Raw genomic sequence first — 16,342 nt, forward strand, 5'->3', positions numbered from 1 at the left:
TATCCACAGATTCAGTGGCCGGTGCTCCGATGTTTTCCTCCTGTGGAGGGCACTAGGGGGGCCCCACAGGGACGTGAAAGCTAAGCTAATATGCTAACTTTACCTGTTTGCTATGGGAGCGACGCCTCTTCATACCAAAGGAAAGATCCGAAAAATCCCGACTGGAAATGACACCAACTCACGACTGAACGAAGCGAACATTTATCTAAAAAAGTCTAAACTTACGGCTAATTTTTGATTAACAACGGCAAGTCAGATGTCTTTTAATTTCAGGATTTACTTTAGGTTCTTGCAAGCTGATCTCAATGTCAAGTTATTCACGTTGTTTGCTTGCTAGTCAGAAGTTATGAATCAGCTAGCCGGAAAGCTAGGGAACTGCTCTTACCTTGTGAACGTCTAAAGTGCGCAGCATTTGCGCAACTCACAAGGTGCAGTGAAGGAGCGCCTAAGTAATTGAAATTTTCCCTTTATTTCACCAAAATTTTTGATTATATTTTTCGAATTCACAGTCAACTGTACTGTGACAAGTTGAATAGTATTTATCAGGAGACAAGTGGAAGTAATACAAATTATGGGGAGGGCCTTTGTAGCATTTAAAGAAAATCTAAATATGCTTTAATTAATTATTTTTTGACAATTTATCAAAGATTCTGCATACTTGTAAATAAAAGCCTTCAATGAGATGTGTGTACATACAAGTGTGTGTATGAATTTGAATGGCACAAAATAGCAGCAACTTTATAAATTATGTCTCCATCTACTGGGGGTGGTCATACTAAGAATTACAGTTTAGAATTACAGCTAAGCACTGCTGGAGATTTCATTTGAATAGACACATGATGTCCTTTGGAGCTGAATGAGAATCAATGTTTTGCTCTAGAGGAGTTAAAATCATAATTACTAATGCTATACTGTCTTCCCACAACCCTAATTAGGATAAGTGGCTTTGAAAGTGAGTGAGTAAGTGAGTGTACTGTCTTTTAAAAATGTGTTCTGGACATTCAAAGGTTATTGTGATTACTAATCTTTCCTTCAGCAGCTTCTGCCCCGCCTTTTTTATGTGCCACGTTATAATCAGCCTTAAATAAATCTCAAATTAAAATACTTTGCCTGTGCTCAAAACATACATATTAAGTTTGGATAGAGGATTTTAATGTTCTCTACAGTGGGTTAGATGACAAAAGACTTTAAACTATGGGCTGTCATTTCTTCCAAAAAAAGAAATTAAAATCTCAGCCATGGACACTTTAAGGAATGACATGAGCAGCTTTTTTTTTTTTGAACAGCTGAGAGCTATTGAACTACGCAATTGTTTTTCTCTCTTCTATTTTCGTTCTCTACTCCTTGGTCCCTCTCTCTCACCTCTCTGTCTTTTCCTCATACGATTCTCACACCTCTCTTTTGGCCTATCTCCCTCAGTGTAATCTCTACCATTGTAGTGGTGGCATTTATTGTTTAGTTCATTATAAAACACTCTACAAAAATTGTGCTACATACTCTGATTTGTTATTGTCAGAAGTTCTCAAAGGGAACAAAATTTTTTAATTGGTATCATATCACTTTAAAATTCATATGAGAACGATGGCTTTATCTAGTGCTTGTATCACAGTTATTTTACAATTGAAATGTCTCAGTCATTATACATAAATACATAGTAGTAACTTAGTACATTTTCAAAAACATTTAGAAGTACAAAAGCCATCTAAGTATATTACATAGTTACAATATATTTGTAGCTTTCAATGAATTTGACCCAAAAAAAAGAATAACAAAGTAAATAAAATGGTAAATAGTAAATAATGATCTTAATGTTACTGTCCTTCAGGGACGAAACCCAGGTCAAAAATGTATTTGAATGATATAAGGATCATTCCAGCCTTAAAGCGCTCTCCCAGTCCTCCTCTCCCAAACCTTTCAAAACTGAATGAAGTCAATAAAATAAATGAACAATATAGTTCAAGTCATGGTGGAAGTTCTTTGACTCACTCTCACTTACGTAACAAAAAAAGAGAGAGAAAAAAAAAAAACTTCCAGAGAGGCGCCCAGAAGGAAAGGGAAGGAGACCATGTTCAAACAATCAATCAAATACACATTTGTTCCAGGTCTGAAGCGTTGTAATCGGTGCCTCATTCTTAAGCGGAAGAGGCTTTGATTTTATGAATGGCGTAAGGGCTAGAGTTGCTGTGGGGCCAGATGTCTCCGTTTGGCACTTCCATTTTGTCTCTGTCATCCTCCCTCCTCTCTTCCATGACCACTGTCATTATCATCTCGGGACTGAACATGTCCGCTGTACGGTATGAATGCGTGAGGCGACGGAAAGAGGAGTCCAACGAACCGTCGTCGTCGAAATCCTCGATCAGCCCCCTGCGGGATCTGCGAGTTGCCTTGATCTCATCTCCTAGCTCAGAGACAAGGTCCTTCATGTCTCTCACCAGTGTGGACTTCAGGCCAAACAAACATAACAGGAAGACCAAACCAGCACAGATCCCAGAGACAAAGTACAAAGCAACCGTCTCTGGGAGTCCTGAGGTGACATAGGCAAACCAAATTGAACATATTAAAGATAGAAACACATGCAGGTTGTAAAATAAACAAGTTGTAACGGGTATATTCGGTTGAACCCGGAAATTAGAACTATATTAAATGTATAAGAATAGGTCACTGCTGACTGCTGCTGTCAAATTTCTTAAAAAAAAAAAAAAAGAACTCCTGAACAGAATTCTTTTTTGATCTATCTGATATTGAAATCTCCCAAATCTATGGATGATGCATTATGGAGGTCTTAGGCTCAAATAAAGACACATACCCTGAATGTGTGAAAAAATTTCCAGAGAGTTGGTGAAAATGTTTTGAGGTCTGACTACGCCAGGGCCAGTGTACCAGCCTCCTGCAGGCAAGAGGGGAGGAGACTAAGCAGCCAGCAGTCAGCATGCCCACTAACAATAAACTAACTATAAACAGCAGTTCCTACTGTGACCCATAAGCAAAAGCAATATGTACAAGTGCCCATTTTACATTGTCAGTTGACTTTTCTAATTGTTTGGTTGCTACGCATGGAGTCTTGAGACGCAATGTTTATTTACAGTAATTTCATGAGGTTGCAATTAAAGATTGAGACTCTTACCATGTGTTAAGTCTGAGATCAAGAATGGGTCTGTAGATCCACGTCCCACATCCTCCAAGAGATATTTAGGAACTGATTATGAAACAATAACATTTATAAGTTTACGATGTCTGTCTTAAGAGAGGGTGCACTGATACATATACAGTGTCTTAACTAACCTTGGCACTATGAAATATAAGTTTACACGTGTGACTGTAGCTTCCTCTTAAGTTTTTTTTTTTTTCTTTTCTTTCATCTTTTTTTCTGGACTCTCAGACACTCACCGCACGTGAAGGACACACGGAGGTGTTTTCTGGTGCCAGGAAAACAGGGGTCTCCAAAACTCTGGGCATCAGCCAACACAGAGCAGTTAGTCCTACCATGACACCTTCGCGACACCTTTCTCAGAGCGGATGGGGCCAAGCATTCTAATGGAGAGAGATACAGAGACACATTTAGCCACTAATAAGTGTACATGTGTTTAGAATCTTCTAGATATTTTCATTTTAATCTTCAAATACCTACACAACAAATCTGCAACTCTTGTATCTCAGGGTTAAATTTAGCACAGACTTAATTTCAGATTTATTTTAGATCCATTAACGTATGAGGTATTGGTGTTGTTTTACAATACAGCACCTTTTTCAAGTACTCTCATAATTTCCTTTACTCTGGTGAGTGTTATGTCGTAATTAACAGTGATATTTCTTATTCGCAATCCACATTCATACATGTAGATGAAATCAGAGTTGATTGAACGCTGCCAATTGCTATCTATAATTTTTCTGTTTTCTGTGGGCAAATTAATTCTCCCTGACATGAACACAAAAGCTAATTCAAAATTCTTTATTGTGCAATGTAAGACTGTAAGTGTTATTAAAAAGACACAAATAAAAAATGACAGGTTCAGTGAGTAACTGCTTATCTAAGTGTGTCAGTTGCTTTTGCTGGTTTCATTCACTAGATGGCGAAATTGAGCAGATTGTTTTTCCAGACCCATGTCAGGCTTGACTTCAATTTCCTGAGAGCAGCCATGAGTCCCATGAGGCAGATGCCCAAACGAAGCAGAATAAATGGCAAGGACTGTATCATTCTTACAAGCCAGTTTCATCCTCTCATTCTCACACACTGTCTTTATGCGATGATGCTCTGTGACAGAAAACACACACACACACACACACACACACACACATACACAGAGAGAGAGAGAGAAAAAGAGAGAGAGAGAGCGAGAGAGACAGAGGGAGAGAAACACACCATTTTTGAAGTGTCAAAATCCATTTTTCTGGACTGACTTCGATCAAAATGTGAAACTTTTACTTTTAATGATTTATCCAAAGAATGTTGGCATATGTGTGTTTGGTTGTTTGTTTGTTTTTTGAAAGGCAGGACCTTGATTCAAGATTGTTACACATTATGTCCACACACCTAAATAAGTAGAACCATGTCCTGGTTATGAAAATGTGGTCTCACCTGGTCTGCACTTGTAGGAGACGAGGATGTATTTGCTGGTCTCAGGGCAGGGGTCCTCTCCAAACACTGGGCTCATCACTGGTATCTGACATGCCCTTCTGTCCTGGCACTCTGACATCACCTTCTGCCCAAACACAACAATCAAACCTCAGTTAGGAGAAGAACCATATCACTCAAACTTTTATCTTTGTTCTCAGTCCCTGATCTTTCCGTTTGTTCTCGAGCCCAAGTTCAGGAATGTAAACAAATTATCTTCCATTTTTTTTTTCCTGTTCTTTTTTTTTTTTTAATGTACTCAGCTAAATATTTCCTACATTCTGCTTCTCTTAATGAAGTTAACTGATATCGCACTCATATTTTTGTCGAGTTGAATAAAATGCACTGATAAATGGGTGATAAAGAACGTAGTGTTTTGTGAAGTACCTGAACAGCCAGAGGGGACATGCAGTCGGTGCTCTCATCCGTGATGTTGGGATTTTTGGAGGGACATAAGTGCTGACTTGGCACACGGCGTCCGTAGAAAGCAGAGAGAATGGCCACCGAGGTTTTTGAGGGGCACCTGATGGAGAGAGTCTCCCCATCACAACCATGGGCGGTGTGATTTTTCAGGATGGTATGGAGGTAATCTGAAGAATATGAAGAGAAATAGTTTATTGACAAAGCCTTCATTGTCATGCCTTTAACCCACAAGTCCACAGACGCTGTGTCCAGGATTCTTACGTCAGCGCTGTTTACGTGAATAAGCGTATTCATTCAAAGCTAAAAAAAGAAAAAAAATCAGTGGTCAATGAATCATTTGTCTTTGTATTAATAAGGGGCATGAGCAAGCACTATACCATCCAGAAACCACAATGATACATTTAAAACACCATTGGATATGGTTATGCACCAACAACCTGACACAAGTCAAACCACCTCCCTGTCCTATCTAATCTTTTAGGGCGTGACTGCCATAACTACTTATTACGTAGTGGGCTCCTCCTAACTGTTATCTAAGTATTATATCAAAGTCAATACACCTTTTCCAGACAATAAAAAGTTGTAATAAAAGTTGTAATAAAAAAGTTAAACATCAAATTTTAACACTGTAATATGCTCAAAGTATTGTAATGCACTGTAATATCCCAAAGGAGAATGATCGCTGAAAGACATCAGCAGCTTCTCCATCAAGTTTAAGTTGAGACTATCATATAAAATTTAGATTGTCCCAGGTCACTGCATATCCAGTCCAATCAGCGCATGCAGTGCTAAGGCCTTTCAGTTAAGAATACTTTCTGTTCCTTCCTGTCATTTCATTTATCACCTGGGTTTGCTCTCTGGGCTGTATTATGTTTAACACGCTAGGCTGCTTTCCCACATTAAGCTGTATCCATGTGTAAACACTTGTGGTGAGATTGCTCCAGCGTGAGACAGCTGAATCACTTTGTCCATTGTAATAAGTGCTCCCTCCTCCTGACCAGGCCTGGGCTGTATCCCACACAGCGCTGGTTTTTTACAGGGACTCCTGCAAGCTTGTGCCAGGCACAGATTCACAATAAGCTATTATTGGCCATGCAACTGCACTCACATCCATTGTGTTCAATGAGATTAAGTCAGTTTGTGAAGGCAAATAAAGTTATACCTACCGTTTTACAGATAAAGCAATGATGAATGGTTTAAGTTTACATATGAGAGCACACTGTGACATCAGCTTCCAGGTTGTTATAACTTGTAAGATTACACACCATCTGATTTTTGCTTTTCTTTTTTTGTTTTTTGTTTGTTTGTTTGGTTGGGTTTTTTTTTAAGTGAAAATAACTCAAAAAGAAAGGTTACTTTCTTGTTTTTTTAACACAGCTGACGCAGCGTTCTTGCTAGTGGAGAGCTCCCTGTGTGTGGAGAGGCTTGGGTTAATAAAGATGATAGTCTTCTCTTCCTAAATAGTTTGTACTGAAAACAATGAGGAGGATGCAGACAGAGAGCCCGGTGACCCTGACACCCGCCACTTTAATGCTGGCACTATGCAGCTGTTCTCCACAGGATACACATCACACATTAATCACAAAAAAAACACACACTCTCCTAAGGGAGCTTGCCTTTAAATCCACTAATGCTGTCAGGGATCTCTCCGATGGACTTCCCTCCAAAACAACACGAACATCGGAAGAAGAAAAACACTCACCAGAAAAATCCGGAGCTGACCATGCAGGGTGCGTGCAGACAGCCAGGAGAAAGCACAGAAAACAGCCGGACCAGCTAAAGCTCCATGGAGGAGACATTGTTGACGATAAGACATAACGATGCAGTGGGTGTCGTCCACACTGCTGCCAGGGTTGGTTTGTTTACAGACCCCTGCCATGAAAGAATGGGTCAATGATGCCATTGTGTATCCTTGAGAACAGTACTCCTCTTTTCACGCTCTATGACACAGCTGACTGACTGACACACATATCATGTTATCATGTTATGTTTAGGTGGTGCTGTGTTTAGTATTTCCATGGAGTAAAATCCATTTACAGGTGAGACAAGCACCACCCACAAATGAGTTGTTATGTGTAACATAGCTATGATAAGTCATAGCTGTGACTTGTTTACATTTCACAAAGAACGACAAAAGCAAAAAAAAAAAAACTTTTTAAAAAACATTTAAAAAAGAAAAAACATAATATACACTCTGTAGTTATGCTTTAAGCAAAAATTGAAGTATGCCCCTTATTTCACTATAGAAGTGCTTTGTTTGACTTGGCTATATAATGTCAGATGTACTGACAGTATCTATAATAGCCTTTAGCTTGTGGTCAGTATGCATGCCCTTGTGTGTGAAGATAAAGGGGAGATTTTCCTAGCAAAAAGCCCAGATGGCAGATGTCCTGTTGGGTGGCCTATCTACTTGATAAGGGTTTCCTGCCTCCGTGTGAGGGAAGTCTGGGGTCAAGCGTGAGTTATGGCTCCTTAGCACATCTTTTTCCCAGAAATGCAACAGTTTGATTCTTTTCAGTCTGGGAACTGAGTTTGGGCCAATGCTTTATCGCTTGTATCTTTTTAGAGGGAAAGTCCAACAATTAGAGTGATTTTTTGTTTCATTCTCTCTTTTTTTTTAAAGGCAAAAACATCACTGGTTGTCATAGGAGCCAAACAGTGATATTAAAAATTCATAAACTTGGGTGTGGAGTTGGCAAGCGTTTGCACTAACGTGAGTGAGCTATCAGTGAAAGCTGATTCACTGGATTAGACAGTGACAGTAGTAAAGGAAGCAGACAGTAAGCGCTAAATTCACTTTTTGCTTTATCAGCGCTCAGAAAAGCAATCTTCCTCCCTTAAAGAAATAGCTGAAACTCATCCAAGAGAAGCTGCACTCCTACATAGTGTATGGCTCCGAAGACCCAAAGGAATTTTTCCTCAACTGCACCAGACACATAGTTAGCCCACTAAGGATGATTGAATTGTGCAAAGTTAATCATTTCCATTCTTACTCTGTATTTGCAGAATGATGAGTGTGGTAACGACTGACCAAGGGTGGTGCTCCATTCCATGGAATCACCCATGCTCTTACGATTCTAAACAGATATTGAAATTCCACACAATTGTTTGGTTTTACATTCCACTCCACAAAGTCATGAGGATTCCAATGGATACAGTTTAGTATGCGGTTTGTGATATGTGTCAGTATACAGGAAAGAGGGAGAGAAGCCATTCAATCTACAGGTCAAGGTTTTTGTAAAATTCTTAATGAAGCATAGACACATAACCTTTGGTAACAGTAAGCCTTTTAAAAGGGGAGGGAATAGAACTGTGACTAAACTTTGCTGTAACTAGTTTCCTGCTCTAGAGTGTGTGCAGGTCATTTCCAGGCTTTGTTGGAAGTTTCCATTTACAACATTCGTTATGCTATATGTCTGTTTCATGGAAATTCCACCTCAAACTCAGTGGGATTCGAGTACAGATATCTAGAGCCCCATTCTGTTGCTGTTTTGAGCACTCTTTTGTTTAGTGTCTGTTTAATAGTGTCTCTCTCTCTCTCTCTCTCTCTCTCACTTTCGCTTTTTTTCCCTTGAGAAGCGTTTAGTGTTTAGTATCTCTCCTGCAGCAGCTATGCCAACAGTTGTGAAAATCCCCCTATGATGCAATGGGCACCCACAGACACACAGCTGCCGGTGAAAGAAGAAATGAAACTTCATTTTTTTCGGTGTTCGCACAAGTTCAGTTGGTCTATAATTTATTTTTAATTTTATTTGTGTATCAGGAATCATAAAGTTACACAATAATGTAGCATGAATCTTGTGTAAAATGCATTCTGCTACAAATCCATGGTAACCAACACACAACTCCCCACAACAACACCTCAGCCAGGGGTATGAGGTTGAATGAATGAATAATCACATTCTGAATAAACACATCACACTCTTATGAATGACTCACAGCAATATATATGGATTGTATGGACCAACCCTTTTCACTTCGAACAAATTTCATATCAACTGAGTATACACATACACATATAATCTTTCTTCCTTCTCTCTTCCTGTACTGGGGGTTTGCCTACCCCTCCTAAATGACTCACAACTGATATCACAAAGACTCAAGAGATTTAAAAGAATTTACCAGAAATTTCCAAATTATTTGAACAAAAGTGGACTGAACAAAGTTATCTGATTGTCATTGCCTTAAATTATTGAGCAATGCCTTTGAAATGTATTTTTGCCTGAAATGGCTTTTTCTTTCTTTCTTTCTTTCTTTCTTTCTTTCTTTCTTTCTTTCTTTCTTTTTTCCTTTCTCTTTCTCTCTCTCTCTCTCTCTCTCTCTCCCTCGCTCCTTATCCATCTATCTCTCTCCATCTCTCTCTCTCTCCTTCAGTCTCATGTTTGGAAGTTTAAAAAGCAAGAGTGTAATTAAGACAAATAGTGAAAAGGGTCCTTCATTGCGAAAGAGCCTTGAATTCATTCAAAACCACCAGAATCAGCCATCAGCTTCAACGGCAGTGGCAGTAAAGCTTGTTGTTAATGTTTGCTCTCACAAGTCAAATTATGAAGGAGCATGTTATAGTAGAGCACATTGTAATGGAGTATAGTGAGTGCCTTGTGTTAACACTACATGCAAAGAGAGTACTGTTATTGAAAGATCAGAGGAAATGGTAAATGACCATGCAGGTATCCTGAGTGTTAAGAGAATGTCTGAATAAATGTCTGAATGAATGAATGAATGAATAAATTAATAAATGAACAAATGAATGAACGATCGAATGAATGAATGAATGAATGAATGAATGAATGAATGAGTGAACGAATGAACATAGTAAATACTGGTCTATGTGAGATGACGTTGTTTTTTCTTTTAGTGTCACGGTGTATTTGTGAGGTGAAAGAGGAGCTATTTTAAGCACTCCTGCTGAGTTTGGCTCAGTGTTTATATGAGTTAACGCCACACCCATTCTCCCTAGCCTCCCTCCCCTTTGACTATTAAAGTTCGTTCAAAGCGATAGCTTCAAGGAGTAAGCAGACATCAGCATAGCAAGAAAAAGGTCCAACCAACGCTCCCTGAGAATTCTCCACAGCATACTGTAGGATTAAGATCTTCAGAGTGATTTTTCATCTCACTCACTCTCTGGTCAGAACTCTCTTGTGGGATAACCCCTCTGAAGATTGGACTGACTTACAACTTTTGAAACTGGACAACATGGCACAACAGCAGTACTCTGAAAAAGACCCCACCATTGAGCTCTTCATAAAGGTCAGTGCTACTTCACTGTTTTAAACTACTTTTCATAGTGAAAAAACTTATAGTAACACAGTAGCGCTACAAACACTCCATTTGTACGATGTTGTTCTTTTCAGAAGAATGTCAGAATGCTGGACAGAAAAAAAACAATTTAGGGAGGAAAAGTTATTGTATTACACATAGTTACTATATTACACAGAACATCTAGAATCGTGGAGTTTAATTAAAATGAAGTTTAAAAGTACAGTCATTTACAGGCATTCAAGCACAGACATAGTTGAGTCATTTCTGAATTGTGAATCTGACTTCTTACTAAGTTGTATGACATTACTCAGTGCATCCAGTAGAGCTGTTAAACAGTGTCAAGCCATATAATGTAGTTATATGACTGTTCACACAGGTAGAAATACTGTTGATATTCAGATAGGATTTGCGTTTGGCTATAAACCAAGATTTGGCATATAGCTATCAGTACTTTCTCAGTAAAGGGCAGAGATCCACACTGTGGGCACTGTGAATTTTACTCTCCTCTTTTCGGTGTTGTGGTCTTAGTTACGCAAAACCAGGGAGACTTCAGCGTATCTGTCCTCTGTCACCCTAGCTTTTATCATGACACACACTCACACACTGCAGGCTCTGGAGGTCATCTTATCAACACACAGAGTCAGTCACAGGAGGAGCAGAGAACGCACTGGGAGCCCCTGTGCAGTCTCTCCCGACTATAGAGACCCACCCACACTTTAGTGTATACGCACATACTAATACAATCAAACACATACACACGCACGCGTACGCAAACAGATAAACAGTTTACATTTATATTTAAACACATGTATGCACACTTATGCAAGCTATCAGTTTCACACACACACACACAACACACACACACCATTAAACACATGCACATATATACTCATATGTACAAGAGCAAGTATAGGCATAAAAAGATTTCTCATACAAAGACTACAGAAACTCTGACACATTTTTTTAACAATGGTGTTGCCTCAGCTTTCACATCCAAATGCCGTGCAACAAATCTACTAGTTAATTGAGTTTTCATGTTAACCGCCTCACCAAAACAAAGAGCCTCTATTTAACTATCACCTTTGTGTTCAGGATTTGTTTATATATCTGCTGTTGCTGATGTTAACAAAATATACCATCATATGAAATATACATTCACAGAGGGGACCTGATGTATTGTTCATGTGGGCTATCTCCTTCTCAAGACAATGCCTGTTTTCCTCTTCATGAAACAAAACCTTTAAATAGCCACAGCACCTCCCTATTTCTGGAGCTTTCTAATGAGGGGGAGAGGCCCGGAAACAGACAACAACTAAAGTCAACAATTAAATCTGAAATGACAAATGACTAAAACCTAACGAAGAATAGTAAAAAAAATGTGAAATTTTGTGAGTGCTGTTCTTCTAAGTGTGGGAGTGTGGGGTTGTGGGTGTGCGTGCGGGGTTGTGGGTGTGCGTGTGTGTGTGTGTGTGTGAGTTGTACAGTAATACACATCTCTGGTTTGTTCTCAGGCAGGGCATGATGGAGAGAATGTTGGAAACTGTCCTTTCTGCCAAAGGCTCTTCATGGTGCTCTGGCTGAAGGGAGTCAAGTTTACAGTCACTACAGTTGACATGCGAAAGTAAGACCCTCAATCCTCCCTAACACTCTTGATTGGGATTAAGATTCATACAGTTTATCAACTGATCACAGTCCACACAATTTCCTGCTATTTGTTTATTAGCTGGGAGTCTAAAGTTTAATTGAAATGGGGTGAGATTGATCTCCTGCTCACAGAGCTAACTTAACTCAGCTTTGTTCTGATAAGACCAGGGAGGAGCCTGTAAAAGTGTTTTTCAAAATGGAGAAAAGCTCTCGATGCTATTGTAAAACAAACAGTCTTCTAATCTACTTTCTAAAGAACAAACGAAAGTTCATTTCGAATGCCAAATAAGCAGGTAATTGAGACGATACTAATGTCCCCTCCCTAGGCAGCTGGCCGCACCCATATCCGTGTGCTTTGCTTAATGAGTAATAGAAAGCTTCTTAAAAGATAATTAATCAATACTACCGGTTCACTCTTTTGTGACGCACAAGATAACCAATCAATTAGTCTAAGGGAACGGATAACGCCCTTCCACCCTTTTCTGTCACCCAAAATTTGACGTATCCACTGTCTACTCCTCCCTCTGGTCTGCAGGAAACCAGAGGAGCTGAAAGACCTTGCCCCTGGGACTAATCCCCCCTTCCTTCTATACAACGGAGTCCTGAAGACTGACTTCATCAAGATCGAGGAGTTCCTGGAAACAACTCTGGCTCCACCAAAGTATGGAAATATGGAGTTATAATTCAAAAATAATTCAAAAATATAATTCATTATAATTCAAAAATATTACCCTTGCTTGTACCATCATGAAGTCTGCATGAGGACTTCAGTGCATATTGTGTGTTTTAATATTCAGTGTTACTCTGATAAGCCCAAAGTCCATTTTTGGGGGTGTGATTTATAAGAGGTCTATAAGGTTGGACTGCCTGTGACTGTTATGTGAAGTCATGGTTCTGACAGCATTATTAAGGTGATATGGCTGTCATGCGGTGATTTTGTCTACCTTCGAGAGAAGCATGGTGCTCTACCATAAAGGTTCATTTGAGTCTTGTTCCACTCAGTTACCCACACCTCAGCCCGCTTAACAAAGAGTCCTTTGATGTGGGTGCCGACATCTTCGCCAAGTTTTCTGCCTTCATCAAAAAGAGCCCAAACAACAGCTGTAAGTTACAATTTATGCTTTTTAAAATGTTACTCTGTGCATTTAGCTATAGTTTGACAAGACAGATAAAACTGGAATGAAAGTAAAACATTCAAAATTATTTCTGAAGTTGCACAATATTGCCCAGTTGCAAAATATCTCGACTTCACCATTGAAGTTTCATGAGGAAGTTTCACACTCTGGTTGTTGCCTGTTTGTTCAGTACAAGAAAGAGCTTTGCTCCGGGAATTTAAACGACTGGATGACTACCTAAACACCCCTTTGCCGCAAGAGATAGATCACAACTCAACAGAAAACATCACAGTTTCCACAAGGAAGTTTCTGGACGGCAACAGCTTGACCCTGGCAGACTGCAACCTGTTACCCAAACTACACGTTATCAAGGTAAGCTCCAATTCTGAGAAGTTTTCAACAAGACAGTTTTCCACAAAATAAGTGGAAGGATTCTCACATCACTTTTAAATTCATAAAATAACACAAAGATATACTGAATATGGTTGATTTTATGGATATTTATTAAAATTACATAAACCAGATAACTAATCAGTTTAACACTACAGTAAGCAACTGAACATAAAGTATAATACAATAATTTTACAACTACAGAAAAATACAGATTGTATAGAATGGTCACTAGCTTCCTTCTCAACACTTTCAGAAAAATCTGAAACAAAGTTATCTCTTTATCAGTAATTAGACAAATGTAATTACTGAATATGGGCCTGAAACATTAAGAATTCATGACTGTGCTTATAAGAGTAAATCTAAAATATTTTTCTCCTTCTTCCTTGATAGGTTGCAGCCAAAAAGTACTGTGACTTTGACATTCCTACCCAGTTCACGGGAGTGTGGCGCTACCTGAACAATGCCTATGCAAGAGAGGAGTTCAGCCAAACGTGCCCGGCAAACATAGAAATTGAGAAAGCTTACGAGAGTGTGGTCAGACAGAGGAAATGAGCTGCTCCCCAGTCTATCCATTCACAGTTAAATCTCTAAACACCCGCAATACCCAAAACACGCTACCGAGGAGAGGGGGAGGCACATTATGAATTTATATCTTCTATAAATAGTTTTTGGAAAATCTATCACTTGCAGATGGATTTGCTAAAGATGACTCACTATGTTGTTTTTGTATTTCGGTGTAAATAACATAGTTACACACACAGCTAAAAGAGATGATTGTATGTATGTATGCATGCATATATATATATATATATATATATATATATATATATATATATATATATATATATATATATATATATATATATATATCAGTTTTGTCTGTTTTGCTTGGTGCTGCCTGTTGCCAAGGATCCCAGTCCTCCTTTCCAACTAATGTAAAACTGGCTGCTAGTAGTGTAAGTTAACCATATGTTTCTCCTACAGGTGACTTGGAAAGTTTTACTTTTTATTTTACAGTTGAAGTCAGTGTCAAATTCCCACATTTCGTACACTGAATAGGCCACTAGTGCAATTGACGGTATTTTAAATTTAGAATATTTTGTCCATAGTGTAAATATGTATTTTTACATCAAGAACAAGGTTTAGTACTTTACCTGTGCATGCTTATCTTTAAAGAGCAAGTATTTATTTAATCTTATGATTGAGTGATTGAAACACAATAAATGTAATACACTCAGACACACCCTTCAATGGTGACAGAATCTTTTCATCATCACAGGTATTTGTTTGATTTAATACAAAGCACCATTCAGATGTATAATCAAATGTATTATGCAGGACAAATGTTAATATTTGCACAGTAAAGGTTATTATGTATGTCAGTTTGTATAAAAAAAAGTCTAATTATAGAGATGATATCATTGATTATTTGAAATAAATAAAATAAACTGGCTATGTATCTGGAAATTAATTCCAAATCAAATTGTGTACAAAACACAAAAGTGGAATTAATCTCTTTGTCTCTTTTACTTGCTTGAATATGCAAAACTATTTATCAGCCTTCTCTAACGACAAATTGCAGATAATGTTTTGAAACCAACTCTACAGAATGTGAATCCAAACAGATTATAAATAACACTGAACTTATATTATGTGTTGGATAAGGAGATATTGTGTCACACAGTGATAGTCTCAAAAATAAAATTTCTTTCAATCAGTCCATTTTACATAGATTACTTTTTATTGTAATCTCAACACCAGGCTGCTTTTGTCCCAGTTAAAAAATATATTACAGTCATCAAATTGTTTGAATTTTATATATAAAGCAATGTACACATTGTCTCTTGGCTATGAATTGGATATTTAATTGAGAAAATGAAAGAGGAGTCCTCAGGGGTTTGTTCTGATGTGGAAGGATATGGCATCCCTCTGACTGTCTCAACGGGATTAATCTCTAGTTTGTCACACAGTACTTCCAGAAACAAGCTGTTGACACAAAGATGAAGAAAATCCTTGACACGTCAGAGACTTTTCAATACTACGTTATTTTCATGCAACATTTCCAACACGTTTCCTGGGAGGTTTTCATGCGCTAATCTTAATTAAACAGTCTGTTGGTATAACCTTTTTGCATTTTTGAAAAAAGACAATATATTCAGTAGATGGATACAGAAATTCATTTTACGAGTGCATTACCTACGATACTCAGTGTATTCATAAGAAGACGTAGTCGTAATGAAGCAGATCAGATGATGTCTTACCTCTCTTGTTGGGTTTTGACAAGCTCTGGTCAGATCTCAGAAAGCCTTGAGAACGAAGGCTATCTGCTGCTGCTAATTTCAGCACTGCTGCTTTGAGGTCTTCCACCTGAAACAACAGAAAATCTTTCAGGATACAAAAAAAATCACCAGAGCACGATTTTATTTAAAAGATACACGAATGTTAAAAATTACATTTCAGAGTTCTTACCATGTTGCTAATTTTCTCCTGTTGCATAGCTTCTTTAGCACCTAAAGTATGTGGAATAAACCGGACTTAGATTAACATATAAATTTGATGCTAAACGACCGCTGAACAACAGAAACTCTAAATGGCCTGTTTCTCCCTCACCGTTGGTCCAAGTGCCTCTGTCTCTCTGTAGCATGAGGGGAAAGACATTTTTGACATCCCTTTGTTCACCTAGGTCATTAGTGTGCCCCTCTTCCACCTCTGCTACCAGCTTCTGCAGCAGCTCTGTCAGGACAAAAACATCTCTGAGTTATCAGCTTCTGTCAGTGTCAACACCAGAGACACTCCATTCACTTCCAATGTAAGGGTCATAAAAGAAAAAAAAAAACAAAACAAGGTTTTTGTTAGCTACTGCAAACCAACAGAGCTAAGGTAGGAATACATCAAG

The 16,342-nt window shown here is 38.4% G+C and overlaps 2 protein-coding genes across 2 annotated transcripts; one reads left to right on the forward strand and one right to left on the reverse strand.

Annotated features, from left to right (window-relative positions):
• Positions 1–2,132: 2,132 nt before the first annotated feature.
• Positions 2,133–6,834, reverse strand: LOC115806153 (protein eva-1 homolog C). Its single transcript, XM_030766896.1, has 8 exons — positions 6,738–6,834; positions 5,000–5,202; positions 4,577–4,700; positions 4,100–4,252; positions 3,388–3,531; positions 3,125–3,196; positions 2,807–2,887; positions 2,133–2,524 (listed from the first exon to the last, which is right to left on the reverse strand). The coding sequence occupies exons 1-8, from the start codon at positions 6,832–6,834 to the stop codon at positions 2,133–2,135; spliced, it is 1,266 nt and encodes a 421-aa protein (XP_030622756.1).
• A 3,228-nt stretch (positions 6,835–10,062) lies between these two features.
• On the forward strand, positions 10,063–14,141 carry clic2 (chloride intracellular channel 2). The gene is made up of 6 exons (XM_030764890.1): positions 10,063–10,282; positions 11,806–11,915; positions 12,474–12,599; positions 12,941–13,041; positions 13,244–13,425; positions 13,837–14,141. The coding sequence occupies exons 1-6, from the start codon at positions 10,229–10,231 to the stop codon at positions 13,996–13,998; spliced, it is 735 nt and encodes a 244-aa protein (XP_030620750.1). The 5' UTR covers positions 10,063–10,228; the 3' UTR covers positions 13,999–14,141.
• Positions 14,142–16,342: the final 2,201 nt, after the last annotated feature.

Source organism: Chanos chanos, chromosome 2 (assembly GCF_902362185.1).
Source record: "Chanos chanos chromosome 2, fChaCha1.1, whole genome shotgun sequence".
NCBI classification, from domain to species: domain Eukaryota; kingdom Metazoa; phylum Chordata; class Actinopteri; order Gonorynchiformes; family Chanidae; genus Chanos; species Chanos chanos.